This window comes from Oncorhynchus clarkii, chromosome 25 (assembly GCF_045791955.1).
Source record: "Oncorhynchus clarkii lewisi isolate Uvic-CL-2024 chromosome 25, UVic_Ocla_1.0, whole genome shotgun sequence".
Lineage (NCBI taxonomy): Eukaryota > Metazoa > Chordata > Actinopteri > Salmoniformes > Salmonidae > Oncorhynchus > Oncorhynchus clarkii.
The window spans coordinates 5,447,453-5,463,135 of NC_092171.1; the positions used below are offsets into that span (position 1 = coordinate 5,447,453).

Below are 15,683 nucleotides of genomic sequence, written 5' to 3' on the forward strand. Positions count from 1 at the left end.
AAGGAAGGCTACCTGAAATGTTTAACCCAAGTTTAAATTGTTTAAGGCAATGCTGCCAAACACTAATTGAGTGTATGTAAAACTTCTGACCCACTGGGAATGTGACGAAAGAAATAAAAGCTGAAATAAATAATTCTCTCTACTATTATTGACATTTCACATTCTTAAAATAAAGTGGTGATCCTAACTGACCTAAAACAGGGAATTTTTACTAGGATTAAATGTCAGGACAGAGTTTAAATGTATTTGGCTTAGGTGTATGTAAACTTCTGACTTCAACTGTATATAACACTTCAAAATTATATGGCAGCCATGTTAGCTCCCCCATTAATATTACATGGGGGAATATTAAAACAATGCTTAGAATGAGAACAATATTCCACATTTAAAGAAATTGTCTGTACTCTTCAAAATATATGGCTCTGATCCATTATATTTGCAGTAACTGTTCTGTTCTGGTCGTCCTGCCCTCAAAGCCAATTTCTGGTCCTAGATTGGGGGCACGTCCAGGATCGGCCCTAGATTAAGGGAAGTAAACTGGGTGGCAGGTCGACCAGGAGTGCGAGCCTTGCCTCGCTCAGACATACACAGGTGAGAAGAGGAGGACAAATGGAATATCAGCAGTTAAAATGGAGGTAATCTAAAGTAAAATACACTATAATCTTGTAAAATGTAATTGATGCATTTGACATTATCCGTTACATTCAATCTTAGGTATTTAGATGTCACTCACTACCAACAGCTAGATGTATTTAGGTACACAAATATTCAAAAATATTTACACGTCCAGTTGATTTAATCATTGTTACCTGGCCTTAGGGAATACTTATGATTGACAGGCCTGGATATTCCTTTGAAAAGTTTCTTTAGTTACCAAATTACTATTGGTAGAGGAAATATACAAGCTGCTGAATTTAGAGAATAATTCTGACTTGCTTCGCAATTCGGTCAGTGACTTAATATGGCAGACGGGCTAGAGCTGCATCCATACCCACTACTGTCTGATGATAATAAACTCAAAGCTTTTAAAAATGTACCCTTTGAAATGCTAATTAAGAAAACCTGTCTTTGATCCTCTGCACTGTAATGTGCCCCTGACTGCAAATTATCATTTTCTACAAAGACCACACACTACATACATGACAATGAATGTAGAATAGGTCAGTACTTTTATTAAAGCTGTGACAAACAGGGTCATCACGTCATTCATTTACAATGCGAGTAAGAATCCTGTACATTAATTCCTGAGTAAGCTATGGTACCAAAAAAAACAACCAAAAAAAGTCAATTTTACATTTTTGCCTTGACATTTGATTGAAGTTATGATATAAGCTAAGCAATAGACAACTGCCAGCAGTTTGGTCAACAGGTATGTATTTGAATGGAAGCGAATTTCAGTATGAAGAGTAAATTGCCCTTATGGAAATATTCCTGAGCAGTTTCCTTTCTCTCCGGCAGCTCAGATAGGAAGGATGCCTGGATGTTTGTAGTGTCTGGGTGTTATAATTCCTCCCCTTCTTTGTGCCAATCACTGCCAGATCCTGATCTCGCCACCCCAGTCGCACGTTGCCACCACAGCGGGCAGCACAGGGTGCAGAGACACACACATGCATGCCTGCTGGTGTGCGAGCAGCGTGTGCAGCGTCCGAGCACTCTGCTGGTCGTAGAAGTGGACGGAGCCTGTGGAGCTGCCCGTGGCCAGTATGGACCCATCCGGAGAGAAGCCACACCTCACCGCATAGCCCTCAACCTAAACCATCACACCTTACATTAGCAATGAAATCAATTTACACACTATACACACACCACAAATGACCCGGGCCCACATTTTCCACTATACTTGCAGTGCAAAAAAATATAAAAATGCAGATAGGAATGGGCTATTCATGAAATACAAGTTTACAATAATGCAGCTCGAGATTACATTGAGGTTGCAATCCTCTGCTGTCTGCTTGAGACTCCCCCTATAGTAGTTAGAGCACCTGGTGGAAAAGCCCAAACAAGTATTATTGTTATTACTGCTTTGCATGCATTTCATATTCACACTGTTTCCTTTATTACCTCCGTCATGCACATGAGAGGATTTAAGATAAAGACCACCTATGTCTATTGTTAGTAATACACATCTCAGTACTGTTTAGCATATCATTCCCACACAGGGGAAATAACATGCATAAACAAATAAATGACATGTTTATTCTAATTGGAATGTAAAAAAATATATATATATTAGCACCGTTTAGCAGACAGACCATGTTTTTACACAAAGGACCAACGTTGAAACTACACTCACTCGTAAGACAAATATTTACAGCAAAACCTCAGCAGGTCCCTTTAATATTTGTATAACATATCTGAATGTCACGTTCTTTATGTGACTCATCGGTGTAATTGTTTTTTGTTTAACCATGTGCGTTTGTAGAGGACTGTAAATGACAGACCAGAGGGACTACTGCTTTTAGCTATAGAGCGGTTTGTAGAGCGTATAGATCTCCCATGCAACCGCACAGCCTCATCACCACTGACCTTGTGTCCTTCATACCGCCTCCTCTTATTCATTCTGTATGGCCGCTGGGCAGAAAATAGGGCCATGTAGTTGCCATTGCTCTGTGCTACAAACGAGTCCTGTTGGGGGTGAAGGGCTAGGCTGGGGCACGTGTACCGCTCCTGGATTAAATCAAGTGAATGGGAGAAGGTCAGAAAGCATTCAACTGGCTTGGCATTCATACTCAAATGATAGTATCTGTATTTTCTGCCATAAAAACCACCCACATGCACTTAAATAGTCAATAAGACATAGGACTGAATGGACCGACATTTACATACATTACAGGGAGAGGAAAAATGTAGTATCCAACTATTATGGAAAACAAAAACAAGAGCTTTAAAGGGGCAATCTGCAGTTGAAACAAAGCAGCGCACCCCGTCACTGTTTGAGTAAAAAGCTGAAGGATAGAGGCTAGAAAAATGTAACTACTCAAAATCATGAATATAGTTATGGATGCAAGGACTTACCATCCATGATATCAACATTATATACTGAACAAAAATATAAAACAACATATTAAGTGTTGGTCCCATGTTTCACGAGGCATCGTGAAATCTTCACATATGCACAAAAAGCTTATTTCTCAAAAATGTTGTGCATTTCACCTTTGTCAAGATAATCCATCTCATATCAAGAAAGCCGATTAAACAGCATTATCATTGCACAGGTGCACCTTGTGCTGGGGACAAAATATCACCTAAATGTGCAGTTGTGTCACACAACCCAATGCCATAGATGTCTCAAGTTGAGGGAGTGTGCATTTGGCATGCTGACTGCAAGAATGTCCACTAGAGCTGTTGTCAGAGAATTGAATGTTAACTTCTAAGCCGCCTCCAATGTCATTTTAGAGAATTTGGCTGTAAATCCAACCGTGTAACCACGCCAGCACAGGACCCCCTTATCCGGCTTCTTCACCTGTGGGATCATCGGAGACCAGTCACCAGGAAGGCTGATGAAACTGAGAATTTATTTCTGTAATAAACCATTGTGGGGAAAAACTCATTCTGATTGGCTAGGCCTGGCTCCCCAGTCAGTGGGGCCTATGCCCTTCGACGCCCCACCCATGGCTTCCTGACCAGTCATGTGAAAACCATAGATTAGAGCTTAATGAATTTATTTCAATTGACTGATTTCCTTATATGAATTGTAACGCAGTAAAATCGTTGAATGTTGCTTTTATATTTTTGTACAGTATAGTTTTATTTATGCTTTGAGGCTATATTGTGTTTATTTACATTTAAACCAACATTGTTTTATTCCAATCTAATATTTTCAGTTCTGATGGGGTATGACAAATAAACTAAGCTGCATTTCTATGTTATATTCTTCAAGAACCAATGGGCATTTATACACTGCTCAAAAAAATAAAGGGAACACTTAGACAACACAATGTAACTCCAAGTCAATCACACTTCTGTGAAATCAAACTGTCCACTTAGGAAGCAACACTGATTGACAATAAATTTCACATGCTGTTGTGCAAATGGAATAGACAACAGGTGGAAATTATAGGCAATTAGCAAGACACCCCCAATAAAGGAGTGGTTCTGCAGGTGGGGACCACAGACCACTTCTCAGTTCCTATGCTTCCTGGCTGATGTTTTGGTCACTTTTGAATGCTGGCGGTGCTTTCACTCTAGTGGTAGCATGAGACGGAGTCTACAACCCACACAAGTGGTTCAGGTAGTGCAGCTCATCCAGGATGGCACATCAATGCGAGCTGTGGCAAGAAGGTTTGCTGTGTCTGTCAGCGTAGTGTCCAGAGCATGGAGGCGCTACCAGGAGACAGGCCAGTACATCAGGAGACGTGGAGGAGGCCGTAGGAGGCCAACAACCCAGCAGCAGGACCGCTACCTCCGCCTTTGTGCAAGGAGGAGCACTGCCAGAGCCCTGCAAAATGACCTCCAGCAGGCCACAAATGTGCATGTGTCTGCTCAAACGGTCAGAAACAGACTCCATGAGGGTGGTATGAGGGCCCAACGTCCACAGGTGGGGGTTGGATTACAGCCGTGCAGGACGTTTGGCATTTGCCAGAGAACACCAAGATTGGCAAATTCGCCACTGGCGCCCTGTGCTCCTCACAGATGAAAGCAGATTCACACTGAGCACGTGACAGACGTGACAGAGTCTGGAGACGCCGTGGAGAACGTTCTGCTGCCTGCAACATCCTCCAGCATGACCGGTTTGGCGGTGGGTCAGTCATGGTGTGGGGTGGCATTTCTTTGGGGGGGCCTCCATGTGCTCGCCAGAGGTTGCCTGACTGCCATTAGGTAACGAGATGAGATCCTCAGACCCCTTGTGAGACCATATGCTGGTGCGGTTGGCCCTGGGTTCCTCCTAATGCAAGACAATGCCAGACCTCATGTGGCTGGAGTGTGTCAGCAGTTCCTGCAAGAGGAAGGCATTGATGCTATGGACTGGCCCGCCCGTTCCCCAGACCTGAATCCAATTGAGCACATCTGGGACATCATGTCTCGCTCCATCCACCAACGCCACGTTGCACCACAGACTGTCCAGGAGTTGGCGGATGCTTTAGTCCAGGTCTGGGAGGAGATCCCTCAAGAGACCATCCGCCACCTCATCAGGAGCATGCCCAGGCGTTGTAGGGAGGTCATACAGGCACGTGGAGGCCACACACACTACTGAGCCTCATTTTGACTTGTTTTAAGGACATTACATCAAAGTTGGATCAGCCTGTAGTGTAGTTTTCCACTTCAATTTTGAGTGTGACTCCAAATCCAGACCTCCATGGGTTGATAAATTTGATTTCCATTGATCATTTGTGTGATTTTGTTGTCAGCACATTCAACTATGTAAAGAAAAAAGTATTTAATAAGAATATTTCATTCATTCAGATCTAGGATGTGTTATTTTAGTGTTCCCTTAATTTTTTTGAGCAGTGTATATAATTCATTTAAAAGTTGTAAAAAATTATTTACCAATCATAGATTGATAAAGTACTTTATGACTAGTTAAGAGATTTTCTTTGCTCCTTACAGGCACAGTGTGTTTGCAATAGCAGGGACAACATGGCTGGGATGAGACAAGCTATCTAGGCCTTGTCCCGTAGGGACAATTTGAAACAGAGATAACTAGGGAGGTACTAACTGAAATTATCCAATAAGAAACTATCATATACATTTTCTGTTGCAAATTGTTTTGATACAGTATGCCCTACTGAACACGACCCTGTTCTTACTTACATGGTAGATCTGATTGGAGACCTTAGCGGTGGTTTGGAAGTCCCAGGCAATGAGCGTGCGCTCGGCAGAGTCCCGGCTGACCGAGTCACTGCTGGTCACAAACTCCCTGCCCCCGGTCAGGAACAGGATGGCCAGAGTCTGCTGGATCCGTGCCCTGTACACCCTCTCCACCTGGGAACACAGAAGATAGGGCATAAATTGAAGGTTGAATAAATACTGCATGTTGTGAAGCTTGGCTCCTCTAGCAGATATGACTACTCCAATTCCTCTGCAACATACACTACCGTTAAAAAATTTGGGGTCACTTAGAAATTTCCTTGTTTTTGAAATATTAACAATGTCTACACTGTATTTCTGATCAATTTTGATGTTATTTTAAAATGGACAAAAAAAAAAAAGTGCTTTTCATTCAAAAACAAGTACATTTCTAAGTGACCCCAAATTTTTGAACAGTAGTGTACATTGACACCTACTGCCAGAAAAAAATACTTTGTCATTAAAATGTACTAGTGGCTAGGCAATTGGGAACATGCCAGTCTGAACTCATGCCAGAAGGGGTGCAGTGCACCACATTGTAGATTAGCATGCCTCGACAGTGCTGTTAGATGACTCTCGGTGACGGACAGCCACAGCGAGAAATCAGACCTGGGAACAAATATCAAATTGAGTGTTTGACAGAGCCTGCCTAGAGTGCCAGATAGATGAGGTTTACACTTTTGGGACTATTCTATTGTTTCCATTACGAAAGTATTTCAAAAAAAACAAATACTATTTGAATCCAGGTCTAACAGGGATAGGCCTACGGTGCTGGAGAGAAGAGATGCGGCTGACCTTGCAGGTACGGGCGTCCCAGGCCTTGACCTCTGCGCTGTAACCCCCACACAGGAACACTTCAGGGTCGTTGGGCTGCACTGCCAAGCACATCACCTTGAACTGGTTCCCCACCTTCACGATCTGCTGTCCTGAGGAAGCAAACACAGAAACCACCACCACAAACCTCTAGCAAACAGGAGAGGAGTACGGAAAAAAATAACGGTTTGGATAAAGCATACATGACAGAGAAATTGGACACAGAGCCACTTCAAAGTCAAAGGAGCCCTCAGATCAAGGAAGGTCCTGCACCACCCCATATATGACAAACCCAGTTAGCACAATGTTTTGGCACAATGAATCAGTGATATCCAAATAAAGTACGAGACATTTGGGAAAGTCCTGTGATATTTTTGGAACTATGCCCTTAACCATGCAGAGCAAATTAGTATTTGAAAACCAAAAGCAGCTTTTCTCACACACTGGTAAAAAAAGAAGTCCAGATAAAAAGCTAATTTAAAACTGACAAAGAAATGATAAAGATATTTTAAAAAACTAAACAAAAATCCACTGTTTTGGCCAGCAAGTGTCAACAAGCTTTTCCTTATTAACTTATAGTGATGTTGAGCTTCAAAACAAACATTGCAGGGCTTAAATATAATCAAGCCTGAAAAGGGTGCAACAGCCCAATGTTTCCGTCAGAACGTACAGCAGAAACCTGCATGGGGACCCAGGCAGCAGACCTGTCAAAGGCTATGTGAGATGTGCCTCAGGGCCATGCGACTCCTCTAAAATCAATCCCACACACAACCAAGACTTCTATAAGCAGTGTTAAAGACTCCCTCAAAAGTGTTAAATTCTAGTAAGTGCCGGACAAAACACCACCCCATATTTAAAATGTGTATTTCCACACAAATTTGTTTAAATGAGAAAGTGTCACCACAAATAACCAAAGACAAGGGACTCGCTTATTTATTGGGGGGAGCGAGTCCCCGTCCTATTGATCAGCAAAGTTTGTGGAATATTTCTTCAGGCGTGTGGCCAGGTGGGGTGCATTTCACATCTTTGCCTTTAATGGTTTTGATTTGGGAGGGATCTGAGATCTGTCATCGAGATTCAAAGCTAATGTTTGGGGAGACTATGAGAAACCAGCCTAATTTGCATAACAAATAAGGCCTTTCGTGTTTTAATTAAGAAACATTGATTAGCTTAGCGGAGTTTGAAGATAAGGGGAGGGGACCGTTCTCTGTGCTGGAGCTGGTCTCTGAACTCCTAGCCATATGATCCACAGTGCTGGCCTGCATGATACGAGAGAGAGAGGACATTGAAGATAGATGGAGCAAAAAAAAAACACAAAAAAAATCTTTCTTCATTAGAGAAACTACAAAAAGCAGGACACTAGTGGTTGAGCTACATAGGATATTATGACCACTTCACATACATTCCTCCCAGAAGAAAGAATCGTCCAAAAACACGATGAATGGCTGAAGGCAAAAGCATAATGTATGAAAGTGGATGCTTTCAAAGTGGAGTTAGAGCTTCTGTTGTAAACCACTGCCTGTGAATATTCTTCCAGTGGCTTGCAATCACACTGGCCCAAGAACAGGCTTGAAAAAGCCCAAAAAGCAGCTGCCACTTCTCACTAATGCCCTTCAAATAAAATGCATTTAATCCATCCCTCCAACTCTCGATTGCTACTGAACTGTGACAGTCATTCTGTAGGCCAAATATGACTGCTTTAGGACTCAACAAATGTAATGAATTGGACCGAGCTTCTTGAGACAAACACTTAAGATGTCCTTGAAAATGACCGTCACAGTTCAGTAGCATCCGGCTGGCGCAGTGGTCTGCATCACAGTGCTAGCTGTACCACCAGAGACTCTGGGTTCGAGCCCAGGCTCTGTCGCAGCCGGCCGCAACCGGGAGGTCCACAATTGGCCTAGCGTCATCCGGGATAGGGAGGGTTTGGCCGGTAGGGATATCCTTGTCTCATCGCGCACTAGCGACTCCTGTTGCGGGCCGGCGCAGTGCACTAGGTGTTTCCTCCGACACATTGGTGCGGCTGGCTTCCGGGTTGGATGCGCGCTGCAGTGCGGCTTGGTTGGGTTTCGGAGGACACATGGCTCTCGACCGTCGTCTCTCCCGAGCACGTACGGGAGTTGTAGCGATGAGACAAGATAGTAACTACTAACAAAAAAATAAAATAAAGAAAGAAAAGGTGGAAGCATGGTACCATTGAATGCAAACAAATGGCCAAAGCATGTGTAGTGGTACCTTAATCTGGACCGTTGAGGTCAAGGGGTCAGATAATGTACAGTGCCTTCGAAAACTATTCAGACTTTTCCAAGATTTTGTTGTACAGCCTGAATTTTTTTTAAATTGATAAAATGTAAAATGTTTACAAATTAATTAAAAATTTAAATCTGAAATGTCTTGAGTCAATAAATACCGGACACCTTTGTTATGGCAAGCCTAAATAAATTAAATAGATTAAAAATATGCTTACAAAGTCAAATAATAAGTTGCATGGACTCACTCTGTGTGCAATAATAGTGTTTAACATGATTTTTGAATGACTACCTCATCTCTGTACAACCACACATACAATTATCTGTAATGTCCCTCCGTCGAGCAGTAAATATTTAACAGATTCAACCACAAAGACCATAGAGGTTTTCCAATGCCTTGCAAAATAATATTAATATTTATTATTATACCCATAAAAAGAAATTCACAAACGTGTTTACATCCCTGTTAGTGAGCATTTCTCCATTTCCAAGATAATCCATCCACCTGCGGCATATCAAGAAGCTGATTAAACAGAATGATCATTACACAGGTGCACCTTGTGCTGGGGACAATAACAGGCCATTCTAAAACGTGCAGTTTTGTCACACAACGCCACAGATGTCTCAAGTTGAGGAAGCGTGCAATTGGCATGTTGACTGAATGTCCACCAAAGCTGTTGCCAGAGAATTTAATGTTAATTTATCTACCATAAGCTAGTTACAGTTTTCACTTAAATCTCCTTGAAAATCTATGACAAGATCTGAAAATGGTTGTCTAGCAACGATCAACAACCAATTTGACAGAGCTTGAAGAATTTTGAAAATCCTTGTCTCATAGCGCACCAGCGACTCCTGTGGCTGGCCGGGCGCAGTGTGCGCTAACCAAGGTTGCCAGGTGCACAGTGTTTCCTCCGACACATTGGTGCGGCTGGCTTCCGGGTTGGATGGCGCTGTGTTAAGAAGCAGTGCGGCTTGGTTGGGTTGTGTATCGGAGGACGCTTGACTTCATCTCTCCCGAGCCCGTACGGGAGTTGTAGCGTTAAGACAAGATAGTAGCTACTAAAATAATTGGATACCACGAAATTGGGGAGAAAAAGGGGTAAAAAATAAATAAAAACAAAATTAAGAATTTTGAAAATAATTGTTTTAAAATTGGCAAATGTTGTCACTATCCAGGTGTGGAAAGCTCTTAGACTTACCAAGAAAGACTCACAGCTGTAATCACTACCAAAAGTGCTTCTACAAAGTATTGACTCAGGGGTGTGAATACATGTAAATTTGATATTTCAGTATTTCATTATCAATAAAAAAAAACATGTTTTCACTTTCATTATGGGGTAGTGTGTGTAGATGGGTGAGAATTTATTTTAATCCATTTTGAATTCAGGCTATAACAACAAAATGTGGAATCAGTCAAGGGGTATGAATACTTTCTGAAGGCACTAAGTGCAGGCTCTCCAAAAGCCAGCCAGACAGCCAAGGTCTGTGCTGTTTACATTGACAGCCCATCATCTAAAGAACCCAGCCTTTCTCGTTGCAGCTGAGAGCCTCTGATTTATTGAAGAGCATCAAGAGCCAATGAATCACATCTATTGATTACGAGCTGATGCTCCAAACACAAGCACACCACTCCAGCTCCTCAGTCCACCTGCTATTAACATATATATGAATTTGTGACTGTCAGCGTGGACATAACAAACGCTGCTGCATTGATATTCTAATAATCTCAATACCTCACCAAAATGCGCCATCCGGAGGGATATAAATCTAGTCATGGCGGTAGAGGGAGCAAGTGAGCCTAGTCTCCCTGCCTGCCAGATAAAGAAGCATTGCATACTGGTATACATGAGTGCTGAACTGCCAGTGTAAAAGTTGACTGATGGAGCCTAACTGTCATTCCAAATGGTCATGAAGAGTCCTTACTGTAATGTTATTTTCAAACCAAACTGAGGTAAACATGTAACTTTTCAAGAACGCTCTGTGGGATATTGTTCCGATAAAACCCTAAAGGGAGCCCAACGGGAGCATCTTCTTATGTCCTAAGGACATCCCCCGTTTGCTGGGTCAGTCCTCTAAATGAGTCAACACACTCTGTGACCAACGACAGGAAGGGGTAAACGGGAGATAATGTCACAGCAGTCTGGTGCCTGAGGGTTGACGGTGTGTGGGCATGCTGGATTCTGCCTGTGGATCTGCTATCGATCACTTACCCCGAGCTGCCAGGTTATTTAATGGGCGGGTGAAGCAATTATCCAAGGGCTTTATTGGCAGAATTGACAGCCACGCGGGGAGAGGAAGTGCACACTGCAACGACTAATCATGTGGTGACCTAAAAGATGGAGAGCCACTGAGAGCTTTAAATCAACGCACGTACTTACATGTGTTTACGGTTGGAAAAAAACACTTAAGAAAATAGGATATGCATTACAGGAGGATTTAAGGGGACGGACTTTACAAGATTTTCCACTTACGTTGGCTATGCCAGTTTAAGGGCACAATCAGCCTTATATAAAATGCTATTTGTCTCAACGATTATCCAAAGTTTTCTACATATGGCATTTTTCAATGGTCTAATATTAAATCTTGGAGAAGTCACTATAAATAATGACACTTTAATAATGTTCTCATACCCTACATTACTCATCTCATATGTATATACTGTATTTTATACCATCTATTGCATCTTTCCTATGCCGCTCGGTCATCCATATATTTACATGTACATATTCTTATTTCATCCCTTTAGATGTGTGTATTAGGTAGTTGTTGAGGAATTGTTAGATTACTAGTTAGATATTGCTGCACTGTCGGAACTAGAAGCACAAGCATTTCGCTACACACTCGCATTAACATCTGCTAACCATGTGTGTGGCCAATTAAAGTTGATTTGATTTGAAATACATGTAAAAGGGATACTAGTAGACCTAAACTAATCAAGAAAACACACAAAACATTTTTGGTCACCAATATGAAATACAAGTGACTTGGATTGTTCCAGAGAGAGTTGCTCACCTGTCTCCACGTCCGTCACCATGGCCGTGTTGTCAAAGGAGCCGGTGAGGAGGCGTCGCCCACAGGGGGACCAACAGGCATCTCGCACCGCCCCCGAGTGGGAGGAGTATACCTGCAGGCACTGCCCACTCTCTGCACCATCCCAAATCTGCAAAACAGGGTGTATTCATTAGTGCAAACTAGTGATGCGGGTTGACTCAGAACCCACAGTCTCAGTGGGGTGGACAGGTTTAGGGTCATTAAATATTATGTGGATGAAAGGTGGCATGCGGGTTGAATAAAGAGAGAACAATATCTTAAAATCTAAATATATTATTCATGTGAAATGTGTACCTATAGGCTACATTGAGGCTTTTATTTAATTATTTTGAGCTATCTGGCATTAGTGCATAAGCCTAAGCTTCATGGCCTAACTGTTCGTGCGTCAATTGCCAAATGCTTTTGGGAACAGGAAGAAAACGTTCATGTCAATCCACGGAGGCAAAAAGGACAATGTCGGAGTTGAATTCAGTAAGAGGAAAGGCGCGAAAGGAGAGTTGAAAGGAGACAGATGGCAAGAAAAGTAATGTTTCGGGAAAAAAATTGTGAAGTGGTAAATGAGGATGTTTTGTGAAGATCTATACAAATTTGACAGTCACAAGATGAGGTCTTCAAATAGGCCTTTGGCATGTCAAGGGCACTGTAGCCTCCTGTTCAGATGGGTTAAATGGAAACTGAAATCTGGACACTGACTATAGGTCCATAACCTCTCACATAGCCTTCATATTAACTCCTGCAGTATTAAGCATTTCTTGCAGTAAAGTCATATGCCAAATGTAGGCTAAGTCTTGAGAAATATGATTACTTTCTTTCAGCATCTTGAGAGAATGCAAATGCTCAGTTAGATACCATCTGTAGAGGTGCCATCATTATTAGCATCAAAGCTGATAGTATTTAAACCACAAAATATGCATCCACATCCAAGCCGAACTGAAATCTTAACAGAAACATGTTGGGTTGTTTTCAAAGCTTTCTATTTCCTTACAAATGGTCAAAACAATATTATATCTCCGTTTTTTATTTTCTTATTGCACTTTCTCCCGTCCCTAAACGTCTTTGCGAACGCGAAAGAAGAGATTAAACTTTACCGATGCTTCAAATAGATTGAAGCATTCAGTCTAACGATTTATGATATTTTGGTGAGCAAGGGTTAATTGTCTTTTAGGGCAACATATAATGACAGAAGAGAAGCTGCATGTACAGTGCTGTGAAAAAGTATTTGCCCCCTTTCTGATTCTCTATTTTTACACTTTAACATTTTCAACAGAAACCTAATATTAGATAAAAGGGAACCCGAGTTTACAAGTGTAATCTTATTGTTTTTACTTATTCTATTTATTTTATTAACAAAGTTATGCAACACCCAATTCCCCTGAGTGTGCCACCTGTAGATGCAATGACTCCAACCAAATGCTTCCTGTTATTTTGATTAGCATCACATCCCCGTGGATCAATTTTTGCCCACTCTTGCATGCAAAACTGCTTTAACTCAGCAGAATGTGAGTTTTCAAGCGTGAGCTGCTCATTTCAAGTTTTGCACACAACATCGCAAGTGCGATTAGGTGTGAACTTTGACTAGGCCATTCCAAAACTTCAAATTTGTTACTTTTAAGACATTTTCATGTAGACTTGATTATGTGTTTTGGATCATTGTCCAGCTGCACTGGAGCTTCCAGCTGCACTGAAATTCAGGTAGTTTGCTCCCCATTTCATCCCATTTGCTTCTGTCTGGTTCCTAATGAATAGACCCGTGGATACAGTGCAGCGGTTCATTAGAGACAGTCATGTTTTGAGGAGCTTTAAAAGGTTGTAATGGGAATTCTCATACACCCCAGAGAGAGCACAAAGAGGCTTTTTAAAATCACACGCATTATTCTGTATCAGAAAAAAGTATGGTTCTTTAAGAGGGTGCTACACTCACACTTTGCCTAAGTAAAATCGGTAATATGGGGCGTTTCAAACTGGACAATTTCCCTATAGATTACAGGGGAAAAGATACTCATCGGTTTCTTTCACAGTTCTTCAATTCAAATAAATTAGCCTAAATAAAAAAAAAGTTGCCTCTCCCACTATCATATTGCTAAGTGTATGCAGAAGGGATCTTTTATTTAAATTTTATTTTAACTGTAGATCAAACATCTAATTTGAAAAAGTATTTTGCTTCCAATAGCACATTGGATCAAGGGTTTGTGCTAAATTAAGTCCACAAGCAAACACTCAAACTACAAAACATGTCCGCCTAGATCAATGGCTTTGGTGGAGAACTAGAGCTATTTGAGAAGGATATTTTGCTGTCCCCTGAGTGACATGATGACAGGGCCTCTGGTCGAATACATCCTGGTGCTCTACCGTCACCTCCAGAGCCAACAGGAATGCTATTTTCAGACTGTGTGAATAAATGTCAATGTGACAAGGCAATTGAGGTAAAGCCGGCAATCCATATCTACTAGTAGGACCACGCTGAGATAATGATCTGGCGGCGAAATTGAAACCAGAGTAAAATCCCTGGGCTGCTGTACGTGTAAACAATCTCACATACTATTTGCTGCCTCCTACATTGGGGCCCCAGGCAGCCACACAGTCCTTTAGGATGGCATTGAATTACTTTTGAGGGGGGAGAAACGGTAATCTGAGGCTCTGTGTTCACCTCTCACTTTGGCTAGGAAACAAATGCATATGCACCAAAAACTGATATGCTTGCATTCATTTGGGCCAAGAACTTAGAACATACTAACAACTTTAGCGGTTGAAGACAGTGTCTAGGTTAACCCAGAAAATTAATGGATTGCAGCAGACCTTGGGTCAAAAACTATTTAAAATAATTTCAAAAAGTTTAGTTGGGAGTGATTGAGCTGCCCTAGCGAAATGGAACTAATTGCAGTTTTGCAACTAATCTAACTCCTCCCATAGAGGAGCCCCTCCAGACTAAAGCAAACACCAAAATTACTATGGAAGTAAAGATTTAAAATGGTACTCGTCATGAACGCAGGTCTGGATTGCAGTCTCTCCTTGTTACTAGATTTTTTACATTTTGGTCAACTATCCCTTTAAAAAGGACCAGTACAGTAAAAAACATGATTTTTCTGTCTTTTATATATGCACAGTACCAGTCAATAGATTGAACACACAATTTTTTACTATTTTCTACATTATAGAAGAGTGAAGACATCAAAACTACAAAATAACACATGAAATCATGTAGTAACCCCAAAAAATAAGTGTTAAACAAAATCTAAATAAATTGTATATGTGAGATTCTTTAAAGTAGCCCTTTGCCTTGATGACAGCTTTGCACACACTCGGCATTCTCAAAACTGCACATTTTAGAATGGCCTTCTAATTTTCCCCAGCACAAGTTGCACCTGTGTAATGATCATGCTGTTTAAATCAGCTTCTTGATTATGCCACACCTGTCAAGTGGATGGATTATCTTGGAAAAAGGAGAAATGCTCACTAACAGGGATAAGCTCATTTGTGCAAACTTTGAGAGAAATAAGTTTTTGTGCATATGGAAAAATGTCTTGGCTCTTATTTGAGCCCATGAAACATGGGACCAACACTTTACGTGTTGCATTTATATTTTTGTTCAGTGTATATTTCCACACTGAGGTTGGAATAATACTGTGAAATTGTGAAAATGATGCCTTTTTAGTGTAATAGCTGTCTGAAAAGGCTGACAGAATTGTTAGCCTGTTTTGGTGGGAGGGAGTTTTAGCCTCCCGAGTTCATAGATCAATAAGAGAGAGAGTTCCAAACCTCTTTGGCAATAACAGCTAGTTTTCA

At 41.5% G+C, this 15,683-nt stretch overlaps 1 protein-coding gene across 2 annotated transcripts in view; it reads right to left on the minus strand.

The window, feature by feature from the left end:
- Positions 1-1,152: 1,152 nt before the first annotated feature.
- Positions 1,153-15,683, minus strand: part of LOC139383990 (WD repeat domain 25) — a 31,872-nt gene continuing 17,341 nt past the window's right edge. The window contains exons 3-7 of one of the 2 annotated variants that reach the window (XM_071128620.1): positions 11,862-12,009; positions 6,583-6,713; positions 5,752-5,922; positions 2,527-2,667; positions 1,153-1,750 (exon numbers count right to left, since the gene is read on the minus strand). In XM_071128620.1, coding sequence (XP_070984721.1) covers positions 1,529-1,750; positions 2,527-2,667; positions 5,752-5,922; positions 6,583-6,713; positions 11,862-12,009 — 813 coding nt within the window. In that variant the 3' untranslated portion in view covers positions 1,153-1,528. Of the gene's footprint in view, positions 1,983-2,526; positions 2,668-5,751; positions 5,923-6,582; positions 6,714-11,861; positions 12,010-15,683 lie in introns of both variants that reach the window. The other variant, XM_071128621.1, reaches the window with a different exon arrangement.